The sequence below is a fragment of the Bombus flavifrons genome, chromosome 7 (genome assembly GCF_040668555.2).
Source record: "Bombus flavifrons isolate JBK064 chromosome 7, iyBomFlav1_principal, whole genome shotgun sequence".
Taxonomy (NCBI): domain Eukaryota; kingdom Metazoa; phylum Arthropoda; class Insecta; order Hymenoptera; family Apidae; genus Bombus; species Bombus flavifrons.
In genome coordinates, this window is record NC_138448.1 from 16,377,189 (window position 1) to 16,401,442 (window position 24,254).

At 28.7% G+C, this 24,254-nt stretch overlaps 3 protein-coding genes across 6 annotated transcripts in view; 2 read left to right on the plus strand and 1 right to left on the minus strand.

The window, feature by feature from the left end:
* LOC138182025 (uncharacterized) overlaps positions 1-12,782 on the plus strand; it is a 52,685-nt gene extending 39,903 nt beyond the window's left edge. The window contains exons 1-10 of one of the 3 annotated variants that reach the window (XM_069117493.1): positions 2,819-3,107; positions 3,296-3,363; positions 3,595-4,625; positions 4,685-4,874; positions 6,722-6,885; positions 7,371-7,666; positions 7,780-8,011; positions 8,086-8,278; positions 8,683-9,258; positions 10,305-12,782. In XM_069117493.1, coding sequence (XP_068973594.1) covers positions 3,360-3,363; positions 3,595-4,625; positions 4,685-4,874; positions 6,722-6,885; positions 7,371-7,666; positions 7,780-8,011; positions 8,086-8,278; positions 8,683-9,258; positions 10,305-12,439 — 4,821 coding nt within the window. In that variant the 5' untranslated portion in view covers positions 2,819-3,107; positions 3,296-3,359 and the 3' untranslated portion in view covers positions 12,440-12,782. Of the gene's footprint in view, positions 1-2,817; positions 3,108-3,295; positions 3,364-3,594; positions 4,626-4,684; positions 4,875-6,721; positions 6,886-7,370; positions 7,667-7,779; positions 8,012-8,085; positions 8,279-8,682; positions 9,259-10,304 lie in introns of those variants that run through there. The other 2 variants (XM_069117492.1, XM_069117494.1) reach the window with 2 other exon arrangements.
* A 1,015-nt stretch (positions 12,783-13,797) lies between these two features.
* Positions 13,798-15,783, plus strand: mRpS10 (mitochondrial ribosomal protein S10). The gene is made up of 5 exons (XM_069116486.1): positions 13,798-13,982; positions 14,059-14,325; positions 15,057-15,184; positions 15,269-15,470; positions 15,539-15,783. The coding sequence occupies exons 1-5, from the start codon at positions 13,968-13,970 to the stop codon at positions 15,593-15,595; spliced, it is 669 nt and encodes a 222-aa protein (XP_068972587.1). The 5' UTR covers positions 13,798-13,967; the 3' UTR covers positions 15,596-15,783.
* Positions 15,784-17,118: 1,335 nt separating this feature from the next.
* LOC138181563 (beta-1,3-glucan-binding protein 1) lies at positions 17,119-23,493 on the minus strand. 2 transcript variants are annotated; one of them, XM_069116483.1, is made up of 8 exons: positions 22,847-23,486; positions 20,850-21,071; positions 20,128-20,219; positions 19,918-20,060; positions 19,568-19,731; positions 18,722-19,086; positions 18,032-18,133; positions 17,119-17,516 (listed from the first exon to the last, which is right to left on the minus strand). In XM_069116483.1, exons 1-8 carry the CDS (start codon positions 22,992-22,994, stop codon positions 17,418-17,420), a joined length of 1,335 nt encoding a protein of 444 aa, XP_068972584.1. In that variant the 5' UTR covers positions 22,995-23,486; the 3' UTR covers positions 17,119-17,417. The 2 variants fall into 2 exon arrangements, with proteins under 2 accessions (XP_068972584.1, XP_068972586.1); XM_069116485.1 differs by lacking the exon at positions 17,119-17,516 and adding an exon at positions 17,537-17,560 and having other exon boundaries at positions 22,847-23,493.
* Positions 23,494-24,254: the final 761 nt, after the last annotated feature.

Consider the following 24,254-nt stretch of genomic DNA (forward strand, 5'->3'; position numbering starts at 1 on the left):
CTGGCATCCTGCTGCTCGAAATGATCGAAACGACGATCGAACCGACGATCGAAATCAATCCGCCATACTAACCAAACATTCGACCAATATTTGGAAAACGGATAAACTAGATATACGTACTTACATACATAAGTACTCTGACTGAATGACCCATTGTGTGTTGCCTCTATTAAAAACTAAAAGATTTTCAGAATAATCGTACAATAATGAAGGAAAAATCAAATAATGCAACGAAAAGAAATCGTCGACTGTAAAAAGCACGCGAAAGTTTACACGTCGTAGCCCACAAAAAAATACCGCGATAATCTACCGTTAAGGAGTTTTACGCGCATTGTCGATCATCATTTACAAAATAGTTACATATGCATTTATGTATCTCGATATTTATTTTTAAGCACTGCACAATTACAATGTAAACGAAATTGAAGATTTAATAGTTGTCTCCCACAAGTTTCCAGTTCAATTTCAAGCAGAAAAATTCGAATTTAAAGCAAAACCGCGATTTTCTTTTTTAGATTATATGTCAAATTACAAATATTACATACGTAATATTAGTATTAAAATTACTATACGAAACTTCGAAATTAAAATAAAATTTGGTCCACTTAACGCGTAGAAGATAAGATATTTTATATTCCGCATTCTTTTTTATATTCATCCACAATCTTTTTCAAATTGGAATTAGTAGTAAAGTATTAAAAAGTATAAAACAGGTATGTAGAGAAATATTATCGCCCATTCTGCTTTTCTAGTAACATAATTTATGTACATATTACGAATTTAGAAGTAAAATTCATTTCATTTATAAAGATCTATTTACATCGACATCTGTGTTTTTATATATGTACGTATATTTCGATATTAAATACCTTCCCTCGCGTATTCTTTCACGCGATGTGTAGGAACCACGATCGTATAAACAGATGATACCGTGTATGATCATAGAAACGGGTTTCCATACTCGCTGCAGAAAACCGTTCGAAAATTGAATCCTGTCTAGTCAATGATCAACATAGAAGGTCAACAAAATCCACGTTCTTACGACTCAGACAGGGATGAGTCGAATGTCTCTGTTTCTATCTGAGACATTCATAGCGTGTCACTTGTGAGCTAAACGAGAGTTTTCTTGTCTTCCATGTTGTTTCTTCTCGACTCAAGTTTAGGACAGCTTTCTCTAGGCTTCGGTATATGAGCGTGGAAATCTATTTGTAGGATCGTGATCTTCACTCTGCACTCTGGACACTCCTATACCGAAAGTATTAACGGAACCGCCCGTTTCTCGAATCGAGAAAAATCAAGATGGAGAACAAGGAAAGGTCTCATTCTGCGCATGCGTGACACCTATATACATATACATTATACATAGATACTATCGGAAGAAATGAAAGTGCTCGCTCTTATGAACCTAGTTGTTCCCGGAATAGTGCTGCACCATACGACCAAGTGTTGAGTTTAATTGACGTTAGCATATACAAGAACCTATAAAATTAGGGATTTACCCTGTTTGATTACATACTACCATCGACGAGAACCTATTGAGTTCCACGCAACAAAAACCTATTTAATTGTACGATTCTACGTACAAGTTCATATCTACTGTTCTATCCGAGATATACAAGTATAAGAATAACAAAATCGCGCAATGATCAAACTAATTGTAACTTGCCTAAGAAAGAGAAATCAATTGTTAACTATATTTTTGAACGATGACACATAAATATCAGTATGAAGCAAATTACTATAGAAGAGGGCATCTACTGATGGTTTTTCATCTTCTGAATTATCCAGAAAATGGAAAGTCATTCTCGTTACCACTTTGTCACTGTTCTCGACTTCTGTATCTATAGCAGTATTAGTTGTGATTTGTTTGTAGCCGATATGCCCATCGTAACATGTCGCCCCGTCATCGTATTGGGCTAATCGCGGTCTTTGCAATTAGCGTTGAGAGTTATTAATTACAGTTTGAACCAGAATTGCGAGTCTAAATTTCGCGTTATCAATTAGAATTGCGAAAAAGTACCGACTTCAGTTTGGATTAGCGTTACGCTGGAAAGACGATCGCGTTTGTTTTATGGTTGCGAATTATAAGATGTCGTGACTTTTCTTAGTATTTTCTTTCGTGAATAATTATTAGAATTTGTCGAAGAGTAGAGTTTGAATTTGTCGCGTCCGAATTTATTCAAAGGTAAATTAAAATGACGTTAATTTTGAATTAATTTCAAGTAACGTTGCGACTCGTGACTGTCGTGCATAATTGAAATAGTTTTTATTTTCATCTATAGATAGTAACTTTACATTAAATTCGAACTTAAATACATAATAGTTCTTGTATATATTAAGTTCCAACCGAATAGAGTAGATCCCTAATTTTATAGGTTCTTGCACATGCTAATGCCAATTAAACTCACCACTTGACCGTATGGTGCAGCACCTGTACTGTGAAACAATTAGAACTACGCGCGTGAGCACTCTTATTTCCTCTCTGATACTATCTGTTACCATGATTGACTCAGACAGAGACAGAGACACTTTACTCATCTCTGTCTGTCTCGCAGAAACGCGAACTTTATTGTCTTTCATGTTGAGTCTAGTCACGACTCAATTATGGGACGGTTTTCCCTAGCGAATGTCAAGATTTGTTTATGTGATCGTAGTAGGAATCACTAACTTTAACAATTTTAGGATTTTTTAAGATTTCATATAGTGAAATTTTCTTAAACAAGATTTCTATACATATATTTTCCTAATTTACTAATATCACCCAATATCGTGTGTACAATAATACAAGAAGCTATATATATTCACAAAAATGTCACAATATAATGAATATAAAAATAGTCATTGATAACTATTTGTGATCGCGACAATTTGGAAGGGACTAAAATTTTAAACTCTACACTCTATAATAGTCGATTGTTTTCGGAACGCCATATTCGCCATTGCCCGTCGCGCGATTAAATTTTACTTGGCATTGAGTAGTACGATGAAATAAAGAAGGGATTATGTAAAACTTTTGTAACTAGCGGAATATAATATAATAAGAATATTTAAAGAAATAATATTACATTACAGTGGTATACACATGCACATGTATAACTTTGTACATGGTAAGAAATTTATCTTTGTGAAATTATAGTGTATGTAAAATGTTCATGATATATCGTAAAGATGCAATAACATTGGAGTATTTGATAAAAGATTGATATAATTCCATTTATGTATTGATTTTATATATGCATTAGTTGAATCATAAAATCGGTTATCGATATCACATACAACGTTCGTAACATTTTAGTCCAAGTGTCGTTTGTCTTACGGATCCTGAAACTAAATATTCGCATTTAAATATTGATAGCAGAATGGGTAAGTTGTTTTCTCTTATACCACTATATTTTACTATTATATGTTTTCAAATTTTATCGTAGATGTTTCCAAAATCAATTTTATTGAAAATTCAAAATTTATATATAAAAGATTAGGGTTATAAAAATGATAACCATAATAATTACGTATATATATATATATATATATAAATATTTACTCCTCTAAGTAAATCAAAATAAATGCCTAAATTTAAAAATAAATATGTTATAGAAAGTTCAGGAGCAGTTACAATTGAAGGAGAAAACTACCAAGTAGTAGATGAATGTATGGAAGAAGAAGATACATCTAACAGTGCACAACATAAATATGTCCAAAATATAGACACAGAAAAACAATCTAATACGTCAGATAAGAATATACAGCAGAGTGATGATACGAATGAAAGGAAAGAAAATATAAATATAGAAAATAGAGCAAATACAGATGTAGGGAAAAATGAAAATACAATTGTGGAAGAAAAAAGCGATTCATATATGGAGAAAGATGAAAATACAATTGTGGAAGAAAAAAGCGTTTCATATATGAAGAAAGATGAAAATACAATTGTGGAAGAGAAAAGTGATTTATATATGGAAAAAAATGAAAATATAATTGTGGAAGAGAAAAGTGAGTCATATATGGAGAAAAATGAAAATACAATTGTGGAAGAGAAAAGCGATTCATATATGGAGAAAAATGAAAATACAACTACGGAGAAGGAAGAATGTACAAAGATAAAGAAAAATCAAAATATAACTATAAGGAAGGAGGAAGATACAAACATAGACATGAATGAAGATATAAGTATGGAGAAAGACGAGAAAGTTCCAATTGTCGATTCAACTAATAGTGCATTATCGGATAATTTAAATCCTAATGATAATGATGGAAACAATAAATCAAATATGGAAAATAAATGTTCACAACAATCAAATGTAGAATCAATCGATTTTACTGCTGATATTACTTTAGATCAGTTGGATCAACAAAGAAGTATGACAGATGAAGACATTTTACATCATTTGGATGAAATTGAAAATATAGATTTAGATCCTAAAGATTTCCAAATGCAGGAGGAAAATGAGTCAATGGAAAAAGGCACAAAAGACCATTCTTCTCATACGGAAAGTAAATTTGTTAAAGAAAGTGAAGAAGATGAAAGTATTAATGTAGACAAAACAACATCAAATACTATAAACAAAGAAATAAAACAAGAATTACAAGCAGAGAAATCTGAAAAGAATGATTGGTATGAGAAAAAGGTAATGTATGAAATATAATACAGAAAAAATGAATGAGTAACACATGCAATTCTTTGCAGCTTATTGAGAAGGAAACAATTATAAAAGAACGACTTTCAAAAGTGGCCAGAGTTTTAGGAATTTCTTATCCATTTTATGAAAAATGGTTAGAACACGAAGAAAAAATAAATGGATCTCCTCTCTGTAAACTAAAACCATCTCGACGATGTTGCTTGGATAAACCATATACTAATCGTTGGAAATTCATTTGTGAGTATCTCTGCCATTATTTCTCCTAAAAATGCTAGATTCATTTTCTTAACTTATTAAGCAAAACTTTGCATGTACAGGTGTAATTGATAAAAACATAATATGTAAGAATTTGTTATATTATTTAAACTTTATATCACTATTAATACTTAGAAGCACTAATATAGACAAAAATAATTAATAGTTGCATGGTGCAATTGTCAAATTACAGTCAGAGAGAAAGTGAGAGAGAGAGTTGATTACATATCCCACAAATTTTCAAAATTGATTTTCCTAAAGACAATACTTTGTATATAGGTCTTATTTATTAAATGTATGTCCAAAAATGTTTGTAAAATTTTCTTAATTTAAGGGAAATAACATATTTACCATTATTTTATTTTCTTATATACACACTGTTAAATCCAACTACTTTTTTTTTTTTTTTAGATAATATAACTTTTCGTATTTTGTTTCTATTTGTAAAGAAACTTATATTTTTTTCATATGAATCTAATCTATTGATACGAAATTCAAAGGAGACATGGAGTCCATTCGAATTTCATAATAAACTTTTGACATATTTTCAGTATAATTTTCATTTCACTTCTTGTCATATTACCAATATCTCTAACTGTTTTTTCATAATTTTATGTAAATAGATATTTAAAGTGTTTCGCTCAAATTCAGCACCTTTAGGTAAATATCTCACTCATTTTTATATTAGGAGAGATTTCAAAGAAAAACATTTGTTTTGAAAAGGCAAATATAATAAGCAAGAATAAATATTCACCAGGTCATATTTCTTGAAAATTTTAAGATCATCAATTATTTTTTAAATAGAATTATCGTGTTTTACATGTATGTCTCTTATTATTCTAGCCTAATAGCTGATATTATAACCAATCCAAGGGCTGCTGTCTATGAGATCTTTTAGAATATAAGAAAATATATTGAAATTGACAACATCATTTCCAGTACTTGCCAAAATAAAATAATTTTTATTCATTAATCCATCCATTGTAATCTATTCATTCTATTATTCTATTTTCAAAGATTTATGAATATTTCCCAAGATCATGTGAGAGTCACATTATATATGTCATTGATTTGGTTATGATCTCGGTTATTATTCTGTAATAATAAAAAAATATGTTTCATATAAAAAAGGATTGATGATCCTAAGATCTTCAAAAATATGATCTTAGGAAAAATTGTTTACTCATCATAATATTAAAACCAATTAGGACAGGCTTTATATACATTGTCATTTCCTTCTAGTGATAAAATTTTACAATGAATGTTTCATATGATATCTCTGAATTTATATAAAAAATATTTTATATCTCATAGTTGTCAAATAGTTGTAAGATAGCGTTGTCATAGACAGCTATTAAGAGTTCTGCTTATAATTTACTTATATTTAAATCTTTATGATTGGTTCAGTAACTTAGTTTACTTATTTTACATTAATGTTAAATTCATAAAATAAATAAATAAATAATGGCATTCACAACCAATATATTGTAACCACCTATTTTTGCAGAACAATGTATTAATTACATCTTTCTACATTGACTAATATATGTATTTTAAGCCCTTTAAGTTTTATGATGCATAGGCGTATATATAATAATTACAAACATAATTTGTCTAGAATAATTAACAATAACATGACATATATCATGTATACATTAAGATAAAATTTAAAATATAAAATTCTCTTCTAGTTATAATTGTAAATCTTTATTTAATAGCGTGTAATTATATATTGTGTTTATTTATTTGCTCTTAATTATAATAAAACAGATATGTGTATATAGTAATTTTAATTTCAAAATAATGCAATTAAATTTACATATTTTTAGGCAATAAAAAAGATATACATGAGTCCGTAACAGAAGTGGACAATTCTGACATTTCTTTTAGTAAAAATAGAAAAATAGTCTGGAAATTAGAACCCAGTGGGGCATGGGGTGTAAATATAAATAACGAATCTCAATTTCCATCTTTTGTATTACGTGCTGTAAAGGTACGTATCCTAGTATTCTATAAATTTTGATAAATATGATTTTTGAAAAGAGGACTTGTTTAAATATCTCGAAAGTTTGCAGTTTCGATAAAATACAAAGAATGAAATAAGTGCCTTGGTCATGTATATTTACAAAATAATAACAAATTTATGTACATTTATAATAACTACTTATAGTCTCATGGAACAAATAAAATATGCATATAAATATAATGTGAAATATAGAATAATTCAATAATTAGAATTGATTATAATTTTTTATTATATATAATCTTTTTTCATGTTTATTGTTTGCAATGAAAAATTCCACCTTTTCATTCATAATTTCAGTAATAGACATAATTATCTTCTAGTAAAGATTTGCATGTAACATCTTTGTATTTTTCAGATAAATATAACAACAATTCACAATTATTTAAAAAATATTATAGAAATTGTGATTATGTTGTATATAATAACTTCTACATTATATTTTTTTTACACAGATATTTGAAGATTTTCTCCAAACAACAGAACAATCATTAATCTCGCATAATTCTTCAGATGTAAACTTTTCTGATGATGTATCTATAGATGTAGTATCAAAAAAGGACACAAATAATGAAGAAAGACAGGATTGGTTATGGCTAGTAGTGCGTTGCAACAGTATGGATGAACTTATGCTATTTGCAACTGGACAAAATATCAGTCGCTCTACAATGGATAGGTTGAAACAGGTTTATGAATCTGGACCTGGGAAAGACTGTAATGTTAAATCCTTATATTGCAAATCAACAAATAAGTAAGAATATATTTTGCAAAATTAATAGTATATGAATTGCATAATTTTATATAAATGGCTGGTCTACATAACTTTTATTGAGAACTAAATAATATACCATTTTTTAATATCAGGTATGACAATACTGCTGTCACGGATACAACATTTTTAGTTGGTTCAGAAGCTCTGGATGAAATTGTTGGGGGCCTAAAAGTACAACTAGCGCCTAAAACAAATTTTTGGTCAAATACTGCAGGAGCAGAGAATGTAGCAACTGCAGTAATAGATTTACTTGAACCTACTCCAAAAACAACAGTGCTTGAAATAGGATGTGGTATTGGCCTCATTGGATTGATGATGGCTTCTGTAAGTAAAAAATATTTGTTTTTACTGTTTTTCACTGTACTTTGTTCATTTATAGTTTTGTAATTCAATTTCAGAAATGTCAACAAGTCATAGGAGTGGATTCTCCATCCGAAGTAGAAGAGGCTGAGATGACATGTGAATTAAATAATATAAAGAATGCTTCATTTATAATGGGGTCTCCTATTGAAGTAACAACTAAAATCATTGCAGCAGTAAAAAATCGTAAAACGTGTGCAATAATCAATGCAAATACTAATGTTGGTCGAGGTATGTAAAAAATATTACATTCTAAACAGATGTTTGTGAAATGCTTGAAACATGAAAAAATATTTTAAGTAATTTTATGACATCTCTTTTGATTTTTAAAATAATTTTACGATTAACTTTAACTTATTTTATTAATATCATTTCATTATTAGCTATAAAGATATAAGTAAATTCTTTTAATTTAATAAGATTCTAAATTAAATACAGCTTTACAACACAAAACAATACATTGAAGAATAAATCGAAAAATGTTTTAATACGTCATTGAAAATATTTTTTATTAATAGTTTTCTAAGAAATCATTCTTTATTGATAATTTTCTGATATAATTTTCTGATAATCTGATATATCTTCCAAATATTAATGAAAATTATTTATATTGTGTATTTGTTTCTATTTTACAGCAATTGAGGTTATGACAGCTCTCAGAAAAATACCATCCCTTAAACGAATAGTAATGATAACAACATTAACCAAGCAATCAGTGCGTGCTATATTAGAATTAGCTCGTCCCGGAGATCATAGTCATGGCTCACCATTTATTCCTATTGTGGCATGTGTTGTCGACACTTTACCTAATGGTCCTCATTTTGAAGCGGTGATTTTGATGCAACGACGAATGATAAACAAGTTTAATCAAATATGGTCACAAAAAACTGCAGGGGAAGATATAAAAAGATCAGAAATCAAAATTGCTCACGAAAAAATAAATCAACAAAACACTAATCAAATAGGTAAAAAGATCTCAAGCAAACCAACTGAATTACAAACTAAAATGAACTTTAATAAATTCTTGGTCAAGAATCACGCAAGAAAGTCAAAAATATCGATAAAGAAAGCGTTTTACATAAAACATGCTGAAAATTCATCTATTCAAAATAAATTCAAAAGGAAACGTTCCCATTCGCCAGATAAAGGAGAAACGCCAAAAAAACTAATGAAGAAATTTAGTAAATCATGTGTTATAGCATGGCATCCTGGTAAGTTTATATTCAAATTATATAAGAAATTAACAACTTGGGAAGAAGTGTAAAGATATTTTTTTTATCAGTAATATGTAGTTTTTGGTATAATTAAAAAAGTATAAGTAAATAAGTAAATACCATAGTATAATATCTTTTGGTTCAAAGCTTCATTTATGGAAAAATCAATTTAAGAAATTTTGTTTCTATTACTTTTATTAAAATTTGCATTTTTGCATAACACTGGTAAGGTTTAAACAATGTAAGCTGTAGCATATTAGTTGTTCCTGTTATTGAAAACTTTTTCATGTCAGTATGTTATATACATGTGTATATATAGGGTGTACCGAAAATCTAGTAAGTAAAAAATTTAGTATTCATGCACTTGAAAAGTAGCAAGAATCAAGTGGACAAAACTTCAAACTTGTTTTTCTCGGAAACGAAGCTTTGTATCGACAATTGTCATTCTACTGTCATTCGACTTACTTCGCACAGAGAATTACCCCCTTTCCCCTCGAATTACCCCTCGAAAACGAAGCCGTGTTTCAAAAATTGTCGCTCTATATTTCCAATCTACTTTTACATGGGAAATCCCCCTCTTTGAACTTGTACGTCGATTTTCAATACACTCTGTATAAATATCATATACAGGATGACTCAGATTTTAGCAGCGAAACATTATCAGTATACCCCATAGGTCTAAATAAGAAAAGAATGTTTTATAAAATTATAACAAGAAAACGAAATATGAAGGGAACAGTAAAGAACTTGCGATTACTGTAGGAACAATGCAATGTAGGAATAAATCAGCAATATTTCCTTTTGTTCTGTTCATCTGTAATTACTATTAATAAATCGCTCGACTTCGTATCAAAATTCCACGATTATTATAACGGTATGCAGATATACTAAAGGTAAATGTTACCGATCTGCTTCTACAATTGTATAGCTGCAATTTCGAGTTCTTTACTGTTCCCTTCCTGTTTCGTCTTTCTTGCCATAATTCCTTTACAAAGTCTTAAACGAGCTATGCTTATATAACATTTTTTTGTTTTTAATATTAGATCAAGCATCAAAGAAGAAAAAAGAATGGGACACGGGAAATTCACAATTATGTACGAATCTATTCTATGGAAAAAAGATGCAAGAGCGTCCTAAAGAACAAACTGATTTAAGAGAGAGGTTATCTCATAATCGATTGGATACTGATATTGCTCAAACATTAAAAGAACATCAAGCACTTTTAGAAATAGCAAAAGAGAAGTTAAGCGGTCCAGCACCGACTGTTGATATGAATACTGCAAAACAATTGCAAAATATGTTAAATGTCGTTTTAGAACAAACAAATAAACTTCAAAGTCAACTTCCACGTTCTGTTTGGGACCGTATTGCTTCACCAGGAAATACAAATCCCGGTCAGAGGGAAAATAAACAAGATGATCCTCTTTTGAAAGGTCGTTATGTTCAAGAGATGGGTTCCCAGGATATTCTAATCACAATGCCAACTAAGAGATTCTTAGATAATGACGAGCCTGAATCAAAACCAATGTACAAAAAATATAACAATTTATCACCTTTAGAGCCAAATACAATTATGCCAGTAGCATATGCAATTAATTCTAGAGAAGAAAAATCCTTCCGTATAACACCAGAAAGATTTGCCAGATCGTTCAGAGTCGAGGTAAGCCAGAATCGGGATCCAAGAACTCGTAGGAATGAAATGGAAAACATGAAAAAACAAATTTCACCTGTGAGAAGACAAACTTCTTCACCAAAACATCGTGTAACTCCTCCAAAAAGACTTTCTCCTAAACGTCCATTGCTATCACCTCCAAGACGTCCATGTTCTCCCCCGAGAAGACATTTTTCTCCTCTTCAACGTCCCACGTCACCTGTGTATCGACAACGTTCTCCCATGAGACGTCAAATATCTCCGTTACGACGACCAATGTCACCGAGACGAATGTCACCCTTAAGACAACCTTCATCACCGAGACGTCCATCACCGCCACGACGTATAGAAATGTCTATGAATCGTCCAATGTCACCATTGAGACATCAAATATCACCACGACAAATGTCTCCCATAAGATCCACTGTATCTCCTAGAAGACAATCATCGTCGATGAAGCGACCGATATCTCCACTAAGAAGACAAATTCCGTCTCCTAATCGAATGATACTTCCTAACAGACAGGAAATGTTACTTTCTAGAAGACAGGCAATGCCACAAGAAAGACAGCAGACATCGACAATGAGACGAATGGAGTCACATAAATTAGTATTTGAACGTCCTACATTATCACGACAGCAATCTCCTCAAAAACGACAAATGTCACCATCAAGATTTACCGATGATTGGGATATACCAAATAGAAGAGCCATTGAACAAAATATTTGGGTTCGACCTGTTGAGCAAATACCCGAACAAAATATCTGGCGAAGTGAACAAACTCCGGCATCTAGTAATAATTGGGAACAAATTACATGTAACGATAGACGTCGTAAGAGTTTTAATCAAGAGAAGTGGGAAACTGCTAAAGATCCTATGCGCAGTGATAGTTGGAATAATGGTGGAAATACTTGGAATTCCAAACAGATGTATACAAAGCCTATGATAAAAGAAACATGGTCATCAAATTCTGATAATAAATGGTCATCAATATCTATGCCCAGTAGTAGTAATGATAACTGGAATATTCGCGGAAAAGATAGCTTGTCTGCTTGCACAGAATCTTGGATGGACAATAAAAACCAAGGTAGATGGGAATCGTTAAATGTTAAAGATTCTTGGAAGTGCGACAAGGAAGATTTGAATGACTTACCAGAAGATGCAAAAGATCCTTGGGGTGATGATGGTATTCCAGATTTAAAAGAAAGATGGCATAAATTTGAAAGTACTGGTACATCAAATGCATGGGTAAGGGAAAATGAACAACAGCGAGGAGATTCATGGAACTCAAAATATAATAAAGATAACTGGCAAAATAAAGGATTATCTTTTGTTACAAAATCTAAGTGGCAAAATAATGATAGTAAAAATATTGGAGAATCACGTTGGCTTCCCCAGAGTGATGAAAAGAAACCTACATGTAGTGGTTGGCAAAATGGGAATAGTGTAGGATCTTGGCAATTTCAAAATCCAAATTTTCAATCACAACGTTCTTTTCCTTCAACTCAGTTCAAAAGTTCATATTAAAATTTGTGATCTTGATAATAATGTTGATTATCAGGAATTAAATTTATTAGGTCATTCTTACCATATTGTAATTTTGTTAGATTATAAACGCGGAGTTCACACTTTTTTTCATAAAGCAAATATTTAAAAGGTCATAAAATAAACGATTGTATATGCAATTGAAACTAAAAGAGTGTTTAAGTTTATATTATAAGATTATTATTCATTTCATCTTTTATTATTGTAGTTTCTACTTTGTTATTTCCAAATTAATGATGTTAATGAAATAATGTAAGTATTAAACATATGATGTAATGATTTTTAAATAAACATAAAACTTGTTTAATATGCTATCATAAAATTTAGGCAATGGTGTTTTATGCATATCTCTTTTAAGACAATCTAAAATATAAGTTTATATTATACTTTTAAAATAAAACTGCATTTACATAAAAAATCAATTCACTTAACTATGTTTGATACATACATAAAATATTTATCTAAAAATTTTAATTACGATCTGTAACTATATATATATATATATATATATATAGTTTTATATATATATATAATTTTGTATATATATATATATAGTTTTATATATATATATATAGTTTTATATATATATATAGTTTTGTATATATATATAGTTGATATTGTTTATATATATATATATATATATATATATATATATATATATATATATCAACAATATCCTATACTTATACAGTTTATTAGGAAGAAAATATATGTATTCTATAATTTAATAAAATAATATATTTAGGCATTATACGTTTGATTTCATTATTGAGACATTTAAGAAATACTGAACTGCATCAAGTTTGCGATTAACTAAATATCTGCTACTTTTCAGAAGTTGAATATTTTAACTAAGCATGTTAAACAAATATAAAGCTTAAGTAAACAAGTTTTTAAACTTTGGCGTTTTCTGTTTAATAGGAATTGACATGTTTCGGAAAAGATTTTTTCGTAAATTAATGAGTTTCTTTAAAACATAGGAATTTCTTTAAAATGTAGTTTCTCTAAAATTTTATGGAATTTGTAACATCGAACTGTAAATCAAACATATGTATAAAAATTACGGTCAGTTTATTATTTTATAACTGTACAACAAAATCGTTAGCAGTTCGACATACTATATTATTTTCACAATGCTAATTGACTAGTATTTTGAAGTAAACACAATATTATGTAAAAATATCTTATAAAATTAAGCATTTATTTCAATTTAGAAGTAAACGATTTTGAATAAAGGATAGGTGCGCATATACGTAAATAAAGTCTAATACGAGTATACAAAATTCATTCAAAAGCCGTACTCTACCTCTACATACATATATATGTATATGCATATGTATATGTGCATCTGTGTTGATAGTTGTTTACTAACGCACGTGTAATTTGCTACGTATTTATGATGTATTTATATCAAAGAAAAGACATCTACTTTCATATTTAAATTTAATTAAATTTGAAACGATAATATTTCAATTAATTTATTCCATATTTACATAAACAAACGTAACAAATGTTTCGTTCAAAGGTATAACGTTTAGAAACACTTACTTAAGTATATGCTAAGGGTATTTAGGTTAGAGATAACCTCTAATATCTTTCAGGTATTCTCTGTTTTACGAAGTATAAACAGAAGTTCTTATGATATTGGACATACAAAATTATTACGAAACACATTATTTTCAACTAATGTTTTGCGTGGAGATTCAAGTGATACATCAAATGTAACTTTAAATGAAAACTTAGCTATCACTTCACAGCAACCTCAAACCTTAGATGAAACAATACAGGAATCTAAAACTTCAACTGAGAATGCAAAGGTTCTTATAGAAGCTTCGGTTGGATCAGATATTTCATCCTTTCCCACAGAGGTATGTAATAATATATTGATAATATATTTTAAATTAATATGAATATGTAGTGAACAAAATTATTGCATTATAAATAATTACTAATGTATTCTGTATAATTATGTTTTAATACACTAAGCATCATTTTCTTTAAAAGCAAGAATATGTCAGTATATTATTATTCAGAATAATAGATTATTCTATCATCAGAATAAAAGAATATTGAATTTAGAAAATTGATACCTATACATTCTACATATACATTGTTTATTGTTTTAAAGCATGTATAGTAATTATATTATGAATTGAAATATTTTTTTACAGCAATAAAGACTATAAATTTTAATCTTGTAAACTTATTGTGATTGTTTATAACACGTATTTCGTTACTATTATAAAATATATGTATTTTGATTAGGAGATTATTAAATGGACTTGTTAATAGATTTTCAAGTATATATTATATAATTCATTAAATAATACTGACAATTCATATTGTTATCTATACATAATGTTATTAATGTATTACTTAATAATAAAGAAACTTATATTCCTATATCTAATATTGCAAAGAAATTAATAAAAAATCTTGTATCATCTGTGAATACAAAAATCAATTAGAAATCTATTCTAAACAGTCACTAAATAATAAATGTATCATACTTTTAAAAATTATAAATTGATTTTCATACATTTGTTTGTATTTTTTGATACTTTTCAATGCATAACATAATATCATTAATACATTCTAGTCTGAGTCTGATAAACTATATAAGAAACTAGAAATTGAAGTCAGAGGGAATGATTCCGCTGTTCTTAGAAGTTATGGAGAATTTGCTGTTATGGTAGCAGGTCATTTAGACATAACTATAGGCAGACAGTAAGTTAATGCAGTGAAAATATTTTTAAATATCTATAAAAATATATACAAGAAAATATAAATACATAATACTAAAATTGACAGTGTTGCAATACGAAAACCCACATTTGAAAGATTAACACTACTTAAGTCTATTAACGTTCATAAGAAACATAGAGTTCAATACGAAACAAGAACATATTATAGATATATTGATCTCTTTAATTTAACTGGCTCAACTGCAGATACATATTTAGAATATATAGAAAGAAATCTCCCAGAAGGAGTGGCAATGAAAATCACAAAGGTATGATTTAAATTCTTTATTTTTAACTACACATGAAAGATACAGGTAACCAATTTTACTTTTTGCAGGTGGAATTACAAACCTTACCCAAAACAGTTAAACAAGCAATGTCTTCACAACAATAAATGAAACAATTATGATGTTATCATTATTTTAGTAAATAGACAAATAAATTGTATATGCATAATAACTTTGTTTGTCTTTCAATAATAATATTAACAATAGGCATGGTAGTCATAAAATCAATTTTACTGCTTCATCTTTAACTGTACGTGTATTATTTTACATCACATCATTGCTATAATCACGACATTATCATCTTTATGTTGCTGATTTAATAAGTATAATACTGTGTGATGAATTTGTAGTCTTGTTAGTGACCTTTTCCAATTCTGGTAGTAAATCTTTTTTTGTAAATATAGGTAACAAACTTTGCATAGTTTTAATATTTAAAGTCCTTAAAGGTGTATTTTCCATGCGTTTTATAAAATAATGTTCCATATCCACATTGTTATAGGTTGTTTTGGAATTGTTAAATGGATGACTATTATTCAATTTCAAATTTAGAGAAACAGTTGGAGATTGCACCTGCCGTGCAGTCGAATTTTTCTCTTGCATTGCAACTGAAACATATGCTTTATGTAATAAATTTTAAGTAAGTTTATTCGCAGTAGTATTTGATATGTCTTTACTTTGATGTTTTCTATTTAATTGAGCACTGGCTATACATTTATGTAAAATGAACTCATATCCTGGAAATATAGAAAATATACATAAATAAGATGTAGAAATATTTTATAAATAATATATGTGAAATATACGTGATTTTTAAACAATAGCATTTACTTTATACACATTTTAATCCTCATGCAAGTATTAATAAAATTTAGAAAACAATTATTGTATATTTCAGTATTATATTTATTGTTATATCTGACATTTTAAAAAGAAGTTTCATATATAGTTAATATAGAATAGTGGATCACGTTCTTAAATTATTATACTTACTAGAATATTTTGATTGAAAATGTAAGTCGCTGTCCAATCCACAAATTAAATGAATTATAATTATGGTGAAAAAAATAATTAATCTTTTCATTTGAAATATATTAATAAATTGAAATACAGTCTAATATAGAAATACTGTTTTTTTCACGTTTAATATAGTATTTTCAAATGTTCTAGAAAATTTAAAAATGAAGTACACAAAGTTTATCATAAAAGAAACTAATTATGTGTAAGGATATAAGACAAAAATGAAAATATTTTCACCTTTGTTGAATTTTTAGTAAGATAAAAAATATGAAAATCAATCCACTGTCGATTAACAAACTCTCTGTTACTACTACTATACAGTGAGTGGAAGTTGCTATGTCTTCATTTAATCTTTTTACAATGTTATTCAAGAAAAACCGGTTTTAAGGAAGAGAGTCGAGTTTGAAATTCTTCTACCGTTTGAAACAATTTTAGTATCTTTCTACGCGCGATCAACAAAATAAAACAGTTAACGAAATACATTTGTTTGTAAATTTAAATTATGCGCATTTTATATTATAAAATTTATTTTATTCATTAGAAAATGAAACCAAAACATTAAGAACATTCTATCGAAGCAAACAGGAAATGGCGAAATAAAATGAAACATATATATGTTTAAAATGTGATATGTATTCGTCACAGGAAAATAATATATTCAGTAGTAAAAATAAAGTTTACGCATTTAATTATTTAGTACGTGTTTATGATTATAAGTACAGCGATTGTAAATGTTATATTATAAGTACAGCGATGTCGTGTTATTACTAATAGCATTAATATCTAAAACATATTTGAAGTATTATGCTATAAAGAATTATTTTATATTTAAATTTCAAAAATTGCAACTTGTTTACAAATTAATTTTTTTAGTACCCTTTTATGTAAATTTTATTAATAACATAATCTTTTTTAAGATGACCATACTCGAATATAATCGATTTCGAATGCAGTTTTTTCACTCCAACTTGGTGACCATTTATCTTTTGCATGCCAAAAGTTCAGCATTGCCTAGAATATATCAATCGTCGTTAATTAATTGTGCTTGATTAATGCTACAACAGTAAAATAATATTTTGTTATTGATCATTATAGATTATGATCTGAAACGTATGCATGTACAATAATTCATTCTAAAGATAGTCTCACTAGGGCCATGTTTATACAGAGAACTGTGAGCGGCAAGACAAGTGACGACAAAGCGGCCGAAAATAAATCAAAGATTCAAATAAACCATACAGCGACTGAGAGGCAACGCGATGACCATTGTTATATTTGCTCTTTTAATAGGTATCCAAACGGCAGATAGATAGTAACGGTGAATACCAAGGATTATTTTGATATCGAGTCCTTAATAATTGGGGTGCAGTATGGGTCGATTTTATGGTAACATAATTATAAAGATTATAGAAATATGTCTATGGCAAAAGAAATATGGGAAGGTGTGACATGATCTTGTCGCTCGTTTGTATGTGCTACGTATAAATATGCTATATGCTACGTATAAATATTCGTAGAATATTTACCTTGGCTCCAATGTTTTTCCACGGTTTTGTGTGTCCCGAGCTAGTTGTTTTATCAGGAAATACGCGAATACCGCCAACTCCCACACCAATTACGATATAAAACTGTTAGAGTACAATGAAAATTGTCAAAGTTAAATGTCTGATCGATCTGTACATTTAATATGTAATTAAATTTTTAGTAATCATAATAATGATAATAATATTTGTTGATAATAATGATTGTTTATAATTTTATAGAAAAAGACTAATTACTAAAAAATATAATACTATAATAATAATAATATGTAATACCGAAGAAATAAGCAAACTATTGATTACATATCGAGTACATATGTATTTGTAGTGGCGATCATATAAACAGATCTGAACTCTGGACTCTCCTATACCGAAAGCATTTACGAAATCTTTCGTCTTTTGAATCGATAAATGTCAAAATACATATATATTATGAGAGAGAGAGAGAGAGTGCTATCTCGCATCGTTGGTCAGACAGTACGTACATATAGTAAACATATTTGTTAATAATAAGTTGTTACAGATTTCATTTCTTGTTCATGTGTATATTAGTATGAATTATATATTATGTAACTTAGTAAATTAGTTTAATAATAATATATTACTTAAAAAAATATATTAAAGGTACATTACGAAATACTTAAAAATAGATTAGGTAGTTTTGTAAATGCATACCTCTTGATCAAAAGGAGCCATTCTGGTCAAATTATTCCCATACATCCAACCATCTGTTGGAGGATTTAATTTACCAACTTCTTCACCGTCTACAAAGAATTGAAATCCTTTGGAATTCCAAATTGTTGTGTAAACATGAAAATCTTGCGTCCATCTTGGGCCATTCTCTCGAGTCCGTGAAACCATGTGGTTTGTAATATTTACATCTGTACCTATACGGACTCCAAAATCTAATCTTCTTGAATCGTAGATACTTCCATCGACAGTGTTCACTAAATTATCGTTCCCACGAGCAAGGCCGAGGGTAATGCAACCACTGGAATAATCGGGACCGTAATAATCGTACTTTGGTTTAAGCCACATTTCTGTCGTAAATAAATACAATATTTAGTTATTTTGTTTATTAATCAAACTCGAATTGAGTGAATTTAATGAAATTATTAATCAAAGTTGAATTAATTGAATTAAAATGTTATGTAAATAATTGAATTAAATTTGTTCATTTACTTCAATATGTTTTATTTAAAAAAAGGTAAATAACACAAAACATGTATCTATGTACAGGAAGTTCCATTGTATGTGGGAAGTTCAGCAGGTGTGAATTGAGCGCATTAAACTAAGAAAAAACGTTCATATAAATATATACTAGATGTAATCTTGTTTTTAAGTTACAGCTTGTTTCGTATTGTAATAACTATTCAATGAAATTGCTCGAAGTGTCTACCCCTAACTCCAACGCAAACATGATTACGCTTAGATGCAATTACATTTATTCACTGATGCATAAAATGCTGGATATCTCATGCCTTATAAACAGATATGCTACGTAATTGAATTAATATTTACCTGGATATAACCAATCACCTTCAGGAAATTTTGCTCTTATTTCAATTTTTCCGTATCGGAAATAGAAACTGTTTTTCGTAATTAATCTGGCAGATATAACAGGCGGTAAAATACTGAATGACGTAGCTTTACGTTGGCATTCAGCTCGAATCGTACTACTACAACTATAATAAATATAATAAATAATAAATGTAATAAAAATAAATTGAAGTAACGTATCAAACAATTGGCAAAATATAGATACAACGCATCGATATCATGTAAATATAGAATCTATAAAAGTTAGGTAATTAGTTAGGTAATACGATTGTGTGAAAACCCTGTATTTAAAAAAGTCATACTACACTCACTCACTGAGTATTAGTGTTCCATATATAGTAGCATTTACTCCATAGTAGTTTTCTAAAATCGCTGGTTTGATTTTAAGCATTCCGTTTTTAACGGATGCTACAAATGTATGTTGTTTATTGTGATAAATACAAAATTCATAATCCTATAATAGAAGAACTATATAAGAAGTCTTACTATCGATCAGGGCTTAAGTACGTATTTATACTTACAGGATTTAACGGTATTTTGATTTCATGTCTCCAAAGGGAGTTATTAAAGATGTCGAATGTTTCATTGAACACTAACTCATTAGTAACTGTAACTAAAAAATACATACTTTTTCATATTCTATTTATATCTTTTTCTATTCTTTATATTCATAGACTTTTTTGTCATTTATATTTTATTTTTTAATTATTACAAATTTATTTTAAATTTCAATTCTCCCAATTTGTACTATAGCTTTTCTACTACACCGACTATTATTTAAAATTACGAAGAATAAAATGATGAATTTTTCCTCCTTTTTTTATATTTCATTAATGAATTTGTGAAGCAACGTTTTTTTAACAATAATATTCTGATTAATTGTAATAATTTGTAATATTTAACTGGTTAACAGTTATTTTTAGCAATAATATTTAACTTTGAAGAGTCGTGCATTTCATTTTAATATACCTACTATTAATAAAATATCGAATAAGCAAAATTTATACTTTATGTGATATACATATATACATGTATATTTTGATTCTGTAAGAAGATGATTTGACCATTTGTCATTAATTCATATATTTTAGTAGCATTCGTGTATTATTTATACAAATTAATCAAAATGTCCACATTATAAACAGCAATATGGGTACAATATACATGTATACATACATAGGTACATACCTGCTGTATACCTATGTATACCTATAAATGTATAATATAAGCTAAATATTCGTACTTGTCCAGGTTCGTTCTCCTCTGTTATACATTATCCCATTAACTTGTACATAAGTCCAATAATGTATAACATCTCCGTTTGCCAAGTCCATATTTCGATTTTGAATGATCCATTTTCCGTTATTCTTCTTATACACTTCACCCGATATTCGTCCTATTTCATTCAACTTAATAGTCCTATTTACGTTTCCTTGAAACGCAAAAAATTGTAAGCCGGGCTCGTCTATTATAAAATAAAAAACATACATATATTATATTCATTACACAAACCGCAGTATTGAAGTAAAAGTAAATTTTGGAAATATCAAGTTAGTATGTAGATAATAAAATGACCTTCCTTTCCGTTTGATGAGAATATTATAAGGCAGATATAGTATATAAATGGAAACGAGAAATATAACACCTTTGTACATTTTTCAAAATTTTCAAAAGAGATACTCTTTGATACAGCATATCCGCAAAATATCCACAAAAATAATAATATAAATAAGGTGTGTGTGTATATATATATATATATATAAAACAAATAGAAACTCGAATATTATTTAACATTGATCAGTATCGTGTACTATCAATGGAAACCTTTTCTCTATTTTATAGAAATATTGTGTACGATAAGTAAACGTTTCATATTTGTTAAATAGATATATCTATCGTATATCTCGATCTGTTCATGCATTTACGTATATAAACGAGTTTCTAAAAAAATATAGTTTCTCAGAACTATGTATATTACATAAACTTATAACAAAGTTATAGCCGGTATTATTCTACTTTATAGACTTTTAAGAATAAATTTGATTTATTCCATTCTCATTGTCTTAAATGTCTTTACACATTTATTTTTCTGTAATAATCTAATCTTATAAAGGATAGTTAATTATTACTTGTTAGTTTTAATTAAATTAACAATCTCAGTTATTTATAATTAATCGGTAGTTAAAAATCGCGTAAAAATTAGAAATTAGATACAAATTTTTAAGATAAATGTTGACGATGGAATTATGGAATTTTGCAAAATACTATTCTATAAAGTCAACGTCAAGCAATCCTGGAATTAAAAAAAAATCACGAACTTGTGCATATAAATCTATAGCTGAGTATAAATATCACATAAAATTTATTTATAAATATTTCAATTGCCAGAATAATTATGATAGACAATTGTTTTTGAAGATAGATAATAATATTCAAAAAGTATGATTAATACGATATATGTAGTACATATAAAATGCTAGTAAAATTTTATTTGATTGCAATCATGTTTTATTGCACATTACGATTTCATAGTTCTCTGATGTTTCAGAATTAATCCGATGTATTACTTTCTTGTATCGTCCACATTTATATTACTTAGTCATCGTTCTATCCAGAAGGAAAACATTAATCTTAAATCCGGTTATTCCCGAGGAATTCCAAATGAATAATACGAAGTAAATGACCACTGGCGATGTATATATATATTATACGTATGATGAACTTAAAGGCATCAATCATACACATATGTATGTATGTCATTTTCCATTCATAAGACGATTACGACAAGATGTTCCTTACTATTTTTAACTATCCTTATGTTTATTAAAATGAAATATTTTCTATATCTTTGTGTACGAATATTTATTCATTCATTTATACATTTGTGTATAAATATAACAGATTGCGTATGAATTTGAGTCTGTATAATGTGTGATAAATAATTAAGTACAGTAAAATGAGTAAAATAATTAATAAGTAAATTTCTTTTACAACCAGTACTAAACCATTATTTCTTTGTAATTTAATATTAATTACTATTTATAGCTTCAAAAATTATCTATGGAATAACTGGTTAATTTTTTTAAATAATCTCGAACATAACTTAATAAAATAGTATCTGACAGCAATATGAAAATGACCACTAACAGAGATGTAGTGCTAAATAAAATAATTGCATTTCCGTACGGCTAATTCATACAAGTAGATATGTATAGATTATATGTCTATATAGTCACTTACCCGATATCGATATAAGAATTCCTTTTGGATTTAACACTTCAAACGTTGGCGTGGGCACAACATAAGAATTCACTAATGTAGGATAACTCGTCAAGTTCGATGATAATAATATGAAAATTGAAATGGAACAAATATCGTAATGAAACATGTTTCTTAAGAATGACAGTTTAGTTGATGTAACAGAAATTATCTACATCGATGAAGTTGCGTGGAATGCTGCCGATGATACACTGATCTTGGTAGTGATGATAAATATTTCCTTATACACATGGTTCCGATTTATGATTGCTTCTGCAGTTTTTCAAATCACTACTAGTCAGATAATTAGGCATCAGATAAAATTTCGCTGAAATAAACAGAGTTCTACTGCACGTATCGACACTACAATGAAAAATCGTATCTCAATCTACACCTACTATATTTTCGGCTATCGCACTACGTGCGTGTCCTCATACGCAACCTATATAATGTAAAGTGTCATCCATTAAAAAAAAAATTATTGACTTCTAAAAGTTGAATTTGTCTTTTTTTGAACCTCTACAATTTGAAAAATATTTCATCCCGTATAAAATTTGTTAAGACGTTTCCGTTTATTGAGTTCTCTTAATCAAAAAATTCGATAAGATGAAACCTTCACAACTCAAAGATTTCAGTCTTTCCCTTCAGATGCGAGATATCGACTTCATATTTTTGATCAACATGACAAGTATTTATTATAATAAAAGTCATAAAAAATCACTACTATTATGAAGCTATTTTTATTTTTCATTTCATGTTAATAAAGATCTGTTGCTTATTTTTGCATCAACCAATTTCGATTAAATATTCAGCACGTGTATGCCCAACGTAACTCTTCAGCGAAAATTCATTTGGCTAATTCGATTGAATATCTTAGAAGCAGAACGTTTGAGCATATAATCTTAGGTTGGAAACAAACATCCAGTTTGAGAGAGCCTACGTGACTTTAATTAAAGCTGTCAATTGGCCACGGTCCTAGATGAAGCATTTCTGTTCTCGAATTCTAACTTTCCTATTGCCGTACTACGTATTGAATCCTAAGATAGTTTCCTAAACATACGCAGTTGACAATTCAAATTACGCTCTGACCGTCTTTTGACTAAGCCATACTAAAACCATATTAAATTCATTACAAATAAGCTTCTATCAGAGAGGAAACGAGTGTGCTCACGCCCGTAGTCCTAATTGTTTCACAATACAGATGCTGCTCCATGCGGTCAAGGGCTGAAGTCAAGTAAAGTTAGCATATACAGGAACCTATAAAATTAGGGACCTACCCTGTTTGGGTGCAATTTAGCATAGGCAAGAACCTATTGAGTTTTATGTTACAAGAACATATTTAATTGTACGATTCTACGAAAAAGTTCGTATTTACTTTTCTATCCGAACT

Excerpts from the sequence above, each read along its gene's own strand:
- mRpS10 (XM_069116486.1), top strand. Across the intron at positions 15,185-15,268 it reads GACATAACTATAGGCAGACA|TGTTGCAATACGAAAACCCA; the intron begins GTAAGTTAATGC and ends TAAAATTGACAG. Across the intron at positions 15,471-15,538 it reads TGGCAATGAAAATCACAAAG|GTGGAATTACAAACCTTACC; the intron begins GTATGATTTAAA and ends TACTTTTTGCAG.
- LOC138181563 (XM_069116483.1), bottom strand. The coding sequence starts at position 22,994 with ATGTTTCATTACGATATTTGTTCCATTTCAATTTTCATATTATTATCA. Across the intron at positions 20,061-20,127 it reads TCAAAATACCGTTAAATCCT|GATTATGAATTTTGTATTTA; the intron begins GTAAGTATAAAT and ends CTTCTATTATAG. Across the intron at positions 18,134-18,721 it reads TGGCTCCTTTTGATCAAGAG|TTTTATATCGTAATTGGTGT; the intron begins GTATGCATTTAC and ends GTACTCTAACAG.